Source organism: Cherax quadricarinatus, chromosome 2, assembly GCF_038502225.1.
Source record: "Cherax quadricarinatus isolate ZL_2023a chromosome 2, ASM3850222v1, whole genome shotgun sequence".
Taxonomy (NCBI): domain Eukaryota; kingdom Metazoa; phylum Arthropoda; class Malacostraca; order Decapoda; family Parastacidae; genus Cherax; species Cherax quadricarinatus.
The window spans coordinates 4,562,855-4,574,242 of NC_091293.1; the positions used below are offsets into that span (position 1 = coordinate 4,562,855).

General features: G+C 40.1%; 1 protein-coding gene and 1 long non-coding RNA gene across 2 annotated transcripts; both read right to left on the bottom strand.

The window, feature by feature from the left end:
* Window positions 1-1,004: 1,004 nt before the first annotated feature.
* Window positions 1,005-6,390, bottom strand: LOC138853015 (uncharacterized). The gene is made up of 2 exons (XM_070087107.1): window positions 1,505-6,390; window positions 1,005-1,415 (listed from the first exon to the last, which is right to left on the bottom strand). Exon 1 carries the CDS (start codon window positions 6,381-6,383, stop codon window positions 3,906-3,908), a length of 2,478 nt encoding a protein of 825 aa, XP_069943208.1. The 5' UTR covers window positions 6,384-6,390; the 3' UTR covers window positions 1,005-1,415; window positions 1,505-3,905.
* A 567-nt stretch (window positions 6,391-6,957) lies between these two features.
* LOC138853017 (uncharacterized) lies at window positions 6,958-9,450 on the bottom strand. The gene is made up of 2 exons (XR_011392250.1): window positions 7,459-9,450; window positions 6,958-7,369 (listed from the first exon to the last, which is right to left on the bottom strand). It is a non-coding gene; the product is annotated as an uncharacterized lncRNA (long non-coding RNA).
* Between the last annotated feature and the right edge of the window lie 1,938 nt (window positions 9,451-11,388).

Below are 11,388 nucleotides of genomic sequence, written 5' to 3' on the forward strand. Positions count from 1 at the left end.
CTGGTCCTATCTCTCAGGAACAGTTTGAGAGGTTGGAACGCCTCATTATGTTGCAGACTGCACAAATTGAGGCACAGAGGAGATTGAACGAAGAAGATTTCCAAAGAGAAAATGTTCGTCTGTTAAGACAACAGACTGATAGATCACAGGACACATTTAATGTGCAGAAAGCTGCATCCATGGTTCCTAAGTTTTTTGAAAGTGACTTAGACACATATTTTGATGTGTTTGAGAACCAGGCTCGTGCTATGAACTGGCCACGTAAGCACTGGGCAACATTGCTTCATACTGCTTTGACGGGAAGAGCTCAAACTTGTACTGCAGCCTTACCATTTGCCAAGTACATTAGTTATGACGCTGTCAAACAAACTATTCTAGAGACGTATAACTTGTTACCTGTAAGTTATCAAAGAGCCTTTCGTACGTTACAACGACGACAAGATCAAACTTGTGTAGAGTTTGCTCGTGAGAAAAAAGTTGCATTTGAGAGATGGTCTAGAGCTGCTAAGTGTACCAACTACGACAGCCTTGTTCAGTTGTTACTACACGAAGAGTTTAACAACTGTATGTCTGCTGACATACAAGAATATCTGATCGATCATACTACCTCAGATATTCTGGAAACTGCAGCATTAGCAGACAATTACGAGATTTCTCACAAACTTGTACGTACTAAAACACAAAGAAACAAGGTAACTAAAAATTGTCCTAGAAGTTGGCAACCTAAATCAGCTGCTCATTGCCGGCCTGATGTACCTGCTACTGTAACTTCTCGTACCTTTACCAGGAAAACTCACAATCCTGAATCTGTCTCTGTGGCTAGTGTTACGTTGGTTGTCCCTTATTACTTTGATAGTAAGGTTCTCACTACATGTTCTAGTGTGAGGTAGCTTTTACTTAATGGTCTTATTTGTCTAGGGGTAATACTTACATCATGGCTGATCATCCTGAGTGTCTCTGATACCCTTTCACCAGCCCTCTTCACAGGTTATGTAAACTACTACTATAAAAATATAACTGTATTCTCAATAGATATGTACAGAATATACAATTACAGCCTCACATTTTCAAAACAAGATCTACACACTGCATAGCTGTTCTCCCACATGGTATATCTCAACAACTTTAGTCCTCTCTCTCTCCTTGACATAACTCTGGGCTAACCAGTGTTTTGACACACTTTAGTCACCCTGGGTATGGTGGTCACAACTTAAATTATAAAAAAAACTCACCCCTGGAGCACACATAATGCCCCAAAAGATAGAAGAAGGACCCAGAGATCCTGCCAGGTTGAAGGCCAGCCACAGAGAGACCGAGTCAGTGCGAGGGAGAGAGAGAAAGAGGCTAAGCTCCTCCCACCAAAACAAAAGACTGTTGCCAAGCACAATTCTCCAGTTACCACAATTCTACCACACCTTAATTTTACTTCTACAAAAGGAAATACAACTTTATAAACTACTTATTTGCCAAGCACAATTCTCCAGTTACCACAATCCTACCACACCTTAATTTTACTTTTACAAAAGGAAATACAACTTTATAAACTACTTATTTAAATTTGTGTGTTTATGTGTCTATAGTATAACCTATTATATTGAGAAAAATAGGCTTGACCCAGCTGCTTCTCAGTCATAAGGTTGATCAGTCCTTCTGACATTTAGAGCAAAGCCCCCATCAATTCAATATAATTAGGTATTCCAGAGTAACTGTTACTTATAAATACATGTTGGGTCCTATAGCCCCATAACACCCCCACCTCCAGACGAAGTCTCACAAAAGCTAGCTGTGTCCCTCAGGATACGGCTAGTAAAAAGTATATTGCTTAAGTCTGAAGGCGGTAAACAAGACTACTAGAAATGCTACATTTTCCCAGCACCATAACTACTCTTCACTTTACTGTTATTTACAAGAGATTGCAGAATTTTTTAGAAAAGCAATTTAACCATACCCATATACTCAAGTGTGTAACTATTTACAATTTTAGTGACTTTTAAACAATACACATTACAATGCAAAATTTTTTCACACAATGCCCACTGTGAAAGCCCGCACCAACAGGCCTGTGCCTCTGCTATGGTAATCCAGCAAGCAACTGGTACTCCAGGGTGGCATCTTCCTGATCAGGAGACGAGAGTAGAGCCAAACCCAGAGCAGTCAGGTGTACCCCAGGCAGGAAACTTCACAAAACATGTCAAGGTGTCTCTCACTTGGTGGCCGAACCAAACAGTGAGACTTCCAGTCAACACTCACGATCCTTAACATGGTCAGGCACTTAAGCCCATCTTCCGAGGTCCCACTCCACACAGATCCTCCAAACTTATTATGAGGAGGCTGTCATAGAACATGGAGGGGTCCAAGGGACCACAAAGGCAAATCGTCGGGCCGTTTTGTACATAGAGCACACCAAGACACCACATCACATACCTTCCTGAACGTCTCATGTTACCGAAGGTTGTCAACCACTGCCTCAACTCACATTCACGTACACCCTGACCCTCGTCACACTTTTGGCTCCGACTCAACTCCTTTACAGTCAGACGGCTGGTAGAGAGTACTCAGGCTCGCCGAGAGTTCACCACTGCAAAAACAACAAGGTCAGCACATGACAAACACTATGTACAAAGTATGCACCATGCATCTACATGAAACATCTAGAGAGAGCATCAGCAACCACATTCTCTGAGCCTTTTATATATTTAACTTTCAAATTAAAAGGCTGTAGGAACAAAGCCCATTTTAAGAGTCTGATTTTAGTCACTATACACAGGAACAGGATGAAGAGATCCTGAGACATGTACAAATGATGAATAGCCAGCCCCAAAATGAAAATTTTCTTTCCTGTGGTAAAATGTTGACATTTAAACTTAGAAGGTTGTTCATAGACAATAACAGTTCTGCAACCTCTCGCAGTGCAACAACAAACACCAAAGACTTCTCTTTGCACCCAGGTTGGATACATCAAGTTTACACAAACACCATCACGTTCCATCTCACACACAAATTTTAAGCACACAATGAACACAATTTGCATTACACACATTAAAATGGTACTGGAACACAGACCATGGAAATCACATCTTCCATGTTTTAGCTTATTTAAAATGTTTGCATCTTTTAGTGCATAAGTATCAATCTTTCTAACCCTGTAAACCTTAGTTGTTAAACGTACTCTGTGGTAGTCAGTGTTTATGCCCAGGGTGCCATCTAATTTGGGAACCATGAAGCATGGGAATGCCCACTGACTCTCACTAAGCACTACAAACTGGTGTTGGAAGAATTTCACTTCTTCCTCCATCTCCAATTTTTCATACAGATTTTTCCCTCACAAAAATTGTTGAATTGACTCAGCTTCCTTAACAATTTCTTCATTGAGTTTCAACTTTTCCCCATTACTGACATCCCAAACTTTTATAAAGTTCCAAGGTGGCTGAGCCAACTCTCCAACATTTTTCTCATTAAAACCAAGCATGCATTTCCCAAAATCTTTTACACACATGTTATTTCTTAAATACACTTTTGGTATTTCATACAGATTATTGTTTTGCAGCCCTTTACATTCCATTAAAACATTGGTCTCTCTGAATTTTTGACATAACTTCAAACCCTTTAACCGGTTACTGTGTACACTATACTCATTCTTCTCTTGCTTGGGGGTGTGGGTTTTATATCTAACCCCTGGGAACTTCCCCCACAACATGTTCAGCTCACAGCAACTTGCCATACAGATTTTCACATGAATTTTCTCCAGTATCAGCACTTCCTCTCCAGCCTCCAGAGTATCATGGTCCACATTATGGTCCCACATCATCATCCTGGTCTGGTTGATGGGCACGTTCACTGGTACCATCCACCTCATACGAGTCAAACAGTGTCTGAAACTGAGAAAAAGCTCCGAGGGGGGAGCATCACCATCCTCCCCAAGCCAATAGCTCAGAGATTCCAGTGCTTCCCCACTCAGCAAATACAAAGAAAGGGATCCTCTCATCCCAGTTGTTAGTATTGTCTATTCCATAGGCTGGCATCATTGTCTTGAGGGTTTGATGTAATTTCTCTATTTCCCCTTGAGATGGAGAGTGATACACAGTTGAACACTGAGGCTCTACTTTTAGTCCCTTCAAAACATTTCTAAAAGGCTTTGAGGTAAAGTTAGGCCCTTGGTCTTCTTGCACTGCTTGAGGAAAACAAACATGAAAAAAGAACTTCATCAAAACCCTTAAGACTACATGAGCAGTTATCTTATGCAGAGGGACTGCTTCCAGGTACCTGGTAGTGGAGCAAATATTTGTGAGTAAATAATCATTTCCCAGTTTGGTCCTTGGGAATGGACCAAGTACATCTACTACCAGCTTGCTGAAGGGTTCACCTGGTGCTGAAATAGACTGGAGGGGAACAGGTTTAATACTTAGACTAGGTTTCCCTATAAATTGAAAGACATGATAGGTCTCAATATACTCTCTGACAGTCTCCCACAGCTGAGACCAGAAGAAATGCCTGGAAACCTTGGACATCACCATCTGGGGACAAAACCCTTGTTCTCCTTCCATCGATACTGCAAACAGAGGTGAATTCTTTGTAAGAGTTTCCTCCCTGAAATGAAAACACTTATTTAACTGTAAAATCTCTTCCTCAGCAACAGCGACATTTTCCTGCACAGAAATTAATTGCACCCTAGCAGGTGCAGCCTCTCTCACATTATTTAACTGATCCATTCTCCAATCATGCTCAGCTCTGGCTGGAACATCCTTTTCTTCAGTTGACTGCAGTTCAACATCAGAAAGCAGAGTTACCAAACTTAAGCCCTCACCATCCTCATGAGAAATATGAAGACTGTTGGTAGCATGATCATGAGCCATACTTCTCATGGTGGAACCATCAGGGAGAAGGTCTGGCAGGGTTTTCCTAGCCATTTCCTCCCAACATTTGGGATTTGGTTTCCCCCAAACTAGTTGTTCCTCACTGTCTAACAGACCCATAACATTATTCCCTAATAAGAGGTCGACCCCTTTGAAGGGAATTTCATCTGAGATACCTACAGGGAGATAGCCAACTTGGTATGCAGATTCTACCCATAATTTGTGTACAGGTGTCCTTATGGTTGAACCCGTAATACCCTTCAACAATATATCTACCCCAGTATAGGTATCCTTAGACACTGGTAGCACTCCAGCACGTAGCAAAGAGTAGGTGCTACATCCATCTCTCAAGGACAATATGTTCTCAACTCTGCCTACATCCTTTTGCAAACCAACTGTGGACCTACTAGAAAATATACACATCCTGGGGTCTAGATCCAAAGGTTCCTCCTCACCTTGCCTTGAAGACCTAATGCAGGCAACTGGATGTATCTCTGCAGTTAGAGTCCTCTGGGGTGGTTCCTCCCTTTCCTGATCTCTCCGCCTTGACCAGCAAAACTTTTGAGTGTGTCCAGTTTTGTTACAGTAGTAACAGGCATAACTCTTAAAGGTATTTTTACCATTTGGTGTAGGACTGGTACTGTTTACTCGAGGACCTGAAACATTATCTGATTGTCTAGGTAAACTTTGAACTCCAGCTGACTTACCTTTTCCTTCTATTTTATAGGGCACCTCAGCCTTCATTTGTTCCTGAAAATTCTTGTCCCACTTACCTTTATGACCATAAGACTTGGAATAAGGTTTAGAATGAGTGGGGAAATTTTCAGAAGCAGCATGACTGTTTTTACTTACCAATTCCCTGCGAGCCAAAAATCGGTCACCTAGATCCAGTGCTTCAGAAAGATTATCTGGGTTTTTGTCCTCTAAATATTCTCTGAGGTCAACAGGGATTGTATTGTACAATTCCTCATGAACCATCAGATCTACTAATTTGTTATAGTCTTTATTAACTCCTTTAGAACAAACCCATTTCTTAAAAAGGAACAGTTTCTCATTCCCAAACTCAGTTAAGGTCTGCCCATCCTGAAATTTTTGATTCCTGAACTTTTGCCTATATTTCTCAGGTATCATTTGGTATGCAAGCAATACTTCCTCTTTAATCTTATCATAATCAGAAAAATCTTGCCCCTCCAGAGTCTCTACTCTCTGGAATCCTTTACCTACAAGTTGTGTGCGAACTAGGGTAGCCCACTTCTGTTTGGGCCATCCTTGCTCCAAAGCAGTCTTCTCAAAAAAAGAAAAATACCTATCTGGGTCACTCTCTGTAAACTTAGGGACAAAATTTGCAGCTTTAGTTATGTTAAAGTACTGCTCAGGCTCTTGTTCTGAACCTCCTAACCTTTGACGTTCTTTCTCCTTAGCTTTCATTAATTTCATTTCAGCCTCTAGTACAGCTAATTTCAGTCTCATTCTCTCCATTTCCATATCACCTGGAGTAGGTGATTCCTCATCTTCACTATTAACAGGCATGTTTACTGATGAATTATTACCTTCTTCCCTGAAGCCTAAAAAATCTGAAGACTCATCTTCTGACATAGTTTTATCTTTAAACACTTGCTTCCCTCTTACAGTATCAGTGGACAAAGTTTTCCCACAGGCACATAAAATAACACAAATTGAATGTAAACTATGCACATAGCACTTACCATAACCACAACAAAAATGTGTTACTCCCTTTCCCCCCCACCTTAGGAGAAAAACAACCTGTAAACTAATATATGAAAACAACACTTCCACTGACCCCACCTTGGTAAATCTTCTACCAGAAACATGCAACTGTTATTACCCCATACCAGCACATATAGTTCAAAGAATGTTTTGAGTTATTTTAGCAGTCAAATAACTCTCCCGGTCAAGCTCCCATGTTACGTTGGTTGTCCCTTATTACTTTGATAGTAAGGTTCTCACTACATGTTCTAGTGTGGGGTAGCTTTTACTTAATGGTCTTATTTGTCTAGGGGTAATACTTACATCATGGCTGATCATCCTGAGTGTCTCTGATACCCTTTCACCAGCCCTCTTCACAGGTTATGTAAACTACTACTATAAAAATATAACTGTATTCTCAATAGATATGTACAGAATATACAATTACAGCCTCACATTTTCAAAACAACGATCTACACACTGCATAGCTGTTCTCCCACATGGTATATCTCAACAACTTTAGTCCTCTCTCTCTCCTTGACATAACTCTGGGCTAACCAGTGTTTTGACACACTTTAGTCACCCTGGGTATGGTGGTCACAACTTAAATTATAAAAAAAACTCACCCCTGGAGCACACATAATGCCCCAAAAGATAGAAGAAGGACCCAGAGATCCTGCCAGGTTGAAGGCCAGCCACAGAGAGACCGAGTCAGTGCGAGGGAGAGAGAGAAAGAGGCTAAGCTCCTCCCACCAAAACAAAAGACTGTTGCCAAGCACAATTCTCCAGTTACCACAATTCTACCACACCTTAATTTTACTTCTACAAAAGGAAATACAACTTTATAAACTACTTATTTGCCAAGCACAATTCTCCAGTTACCACAATCCTACCACACCTTAATTTTACTTTTACAAAAGGAAATACAACTTTATAAACTACTTATTTAAATTTGTGTGTTTATGTGTCTATAGTATAACCTATTATATTGAGAAAAATAGGCTTGACCCAGCTGCTTCTCAGTCATAAGGTTGATCAGTCCTTCTGACATTTAGAGCAAAGCCCCCATCAATTCAATATAATTAGGTATTCCAGAGTAACTGTTACTTATAAATACATGTTGGGTCCTATAGCCCCATAACAGCTAGACAGAAATCTGGTATCGAGAAGAAGAAAGTTAAATGTACCTATTGTAACAGAAAAGGACATGCTAGAGAGTATTGCTATAAATTAGAAAGAGATACGAGAAACAGTCGTGCGGCTGGCGCCCCCACTCAAGTCGTATCCTCTTCCGTGCAACAAAGACACCAAAATCCTAGCAATACCTCTGAACCTACTGTTTTAGATAATGTTACTCAGGACAGATGACTAGCGTCAGAAAGTGTATCTGACGAAAAGATTCGTTCAGCGATGAGTCCTTACTTTTCGAGAGATAAAGTAGGATTTGACGAATCACATCTAACTGAGATAATTTCTTTCAGAGACACTGGCAGTTATCTCACGTTATTAAGAGAAGATGTACTGCCCATTACTGACGATACCTATTGCAAGATAGATGTATTGTTAGAAGCCTATGGAGGGGCTGTTATAAAAGTGCCTCTGCACAAAGTTTATATTGAAACAAGCTATTATACTGGTTATATTTCAGTGGGTATATCCAGTGGTGTATTTCCCATCAGGTCAGTGGACTTGTTGATAGGGAACGATATCCTTCATTCTGGTATATGTAAGGAACCACTTGTGATTGATAATAACACTGATGATAATTATGCCATTGAAGCTTGTAGAGAGAAACCTATTTTATTTCCTCTCAGCGCAATTACTAGAGCTATGTCAAGGATTCAACAACCATCCTTGTCTCCTGTTGAGTTAGTTGATGACAATGATTTGGGGTTGAATATGTTGTTTAGTGACGCTCTGCGCCCAGGATCATTAACACTAACTCCCCCTGGTCATCAACCTAGTCAGGACACAACTGACGTTAAATTTCTAACTCATGATGATTTAATCAAGGATCAGTTTGTTGATCAGTCACTGGAAAGACTGAGAGATATAGCAGTTACTGAGAGTGAAGCAAAGGATCTCGATAATTGTTACTATTATAGTAACGGTGTACTGATGGAGAAAAACACATGTAAGTTGTCAGCTGATGGTGTTTCCAGCACAGTCAAGCATCTAGCAGTGTTACCAGTTACATTTCGTGAACAAGCCATTGATTTTGCTCACAATAGTCCCATAGGAGGACATTTGGGTGTCAAGAAGACACTCGGTAAACTGGCAAAACATTTTACTTGGCCAAAGATGAAGGAAACAGTAGCTGATCATGTGCGACATTGCCACGTATGTCAAGTGACAGGCAAGCCAGCACACTCACCTCCACCTACACCTCTCACTATGAGCTCTAGTAGCAAAGTTCAGTTCATCTGGACTAGAGATTGTTCAGACTCGTTCAAAAGGTTGAAGCGCTTGCTATCCTCTGCTCCTGTGTTGAAGAGTCCTAATTTCAATCTTCCCTTCTTTTTACATATAGATGCGAGTGGCTATGCAGTGGGTGCTGTGCTGCTCCAACAGTCAACATCCACTGATATTCTCCATCCTATATGTTACTATTCATGTAAGCTTAAACGACACCAGAAAAAGTATGCCACTATTGAGAAAGAGGCTCTAGCTCTTGTGGTGTCCTTGGAACATTTTGACGTGTATTTGGGCACTTCCCCATTTAAAATTAACGTTTTTTCTGACCACAATCCACTCACTTATATAAATACTATGAAAAGTAAAAATGCTAGGATCATGAGGTGGGCCCTCAGAATCCAACCTTATTCTATTAGTATAAAACACATAAGTGGTCATTGTAATGTAATTGCTGACGCTCTGTCTCGTCCTTAATAATTATCAATTACATTAAATTAACGTAATTTGATGCCCAAATACCTTTTGTTACTTGTTATGTCAAATTCAGTAAAGTAACTTAATCCCTCCAGCCCATATTAACTATCTATACTCATGTCATGTCTAATTATTATATTTATATATTCACAGTAATGTTGTGTGAGCAGGAGACAAGCTGAGTGTTGAGTGAGTAGTGTGGTGCGGGTGATGTACTGCGTGACGCAACACTGTCCTGTCGCAGACCCCCCCCCCTCACTACACACCTTAAGCTGTTTCATACTCAGATGTTCATACTGCCTCGCATTCCACAACCACTACTTAAGAGTGGAATGCAGTCTCCTCTACTATGATCGAGCCTCAACGTGCCCTCCTTGTCAGCGCTATCCTGTCTCTACACTGATGTACATAACCACGAGTATGAAGAGATACGATACTGTGTACTGCCCTAGTACTAGGGACATATCCTAGTGACGGACACTGTGAAATTGTAGAGGTGCTTGGCACAAGAGAGACTCTGATTAATGTTTAATTTTTATATTGATAATAATATTGATATGAGTAATCAGAAATAATGTGAAAAACAACATGCAACTCCTAGTGCGACCCTCTGTCGTGTTGGGGGGGGTGTTGCAACCCCTGAATGGGTTACAATGATTATTATGTATATATAATGTATATTACCTTTTCATTTAATTTTATATTGCTTATATTTGCGATAATAGCTAAATCGTAAATGTATGACTTTATATTATTATTTGACTGTTATATTGTTATTTAGCTTATGTTGTTAGGATGTATATAAAATGTGCTCAGTTAGGCTTGATTGTCAAACGACTGTAATTATCGCTTGTCGCTCGTTATACTGCCGGCTTCTGAGCTGCAGTTGTCCACGTAGCTATCACGTGATCGAGGGGGGGGTGTCCTCACCTCTCGTGAAGTAGTCAGTCTGCTGGAGACTTGCTTGCTGGTTGGACAGATTGTCTGTCTCATTATTCTTGTTAGTTCTGTAGAACTCTGTTCTCAGAACATTGCATAGACTTAGTGATTTTCGACGTTGTACTGAGGTTGTGTGTCACATTGACACTCTGAACATCTCAGGTCCCGAGCTATAGCTTCTGACCTAATTTTGTACTGGTTCCTGTGTATTGTCACAGTCACAGTTTTACCTATGCTGAACATAGATTCAGTATTATGGAAGTTTGTAACTTTTGTGGAGGATCTGCAGATGGTCCCTACTTAGTGTCGTTATATTATTTCCCAGTTCCTGATTCTGTGTCGCAGTCGCTTGATATTGCATTGCTATTGGGCTTAGCATTCTTTGTTGTTCAAGCAGACTGTTTGGGTTGCCAGTCGGTCAAGAAGTTAGTTTATTTGAGGACTTTGTCAGTCACTTGTTTAAGTCTTATTCGAGTCTTGAGACATAGCTAACTACTTAAGAGCACTTACATACATACACACACTTACTTGTACATATTTGTAATATCTTATTAAATGTTAATGTACCTGACGGTACTTAAGAATTATAAATGTGATATGTGCTTTCAGCACAATATTATTGAACTCGAGAGATTGATTTTATTTTGATTGCTGTAATTAATTTAATTTGATAATATACCTCTAGACAACTTACTACTTAATAAATTTATTAAATTTTAATTTCTCTAGTTAGTAGCCTACCAGTTGTAATCCTAAAGCACTATTGAACCATACTAAATTTTAATGGATAATTGGACAAGGATACTGACTACTTGTTACGAAAACCCAGTAACAGGCTGGATGCTAGAAGGGCAGTCCTTTCTAGTATTCACTGGAGATCTCTAAGCTTTTAGAATCGCGTTTTTTGTAACATGGTTTTAGTGGTGGTGGTAGTGGTGGTGAAAATGATGATGGTAGTGGTGGTGGTAGTGGTGGTAGTAGTTTTAGAAACAGTGATGGT

Bases quoted from the DNA above. Each gene is read 5' to 3' on its own strand.
- LOC138853015 (XM_070087107.1), bottom strand. From the start codon at position 6,383: ATGCCTGTTAATAGTGAAGATGAGGAATCACCTACTCCAGGTGATATG.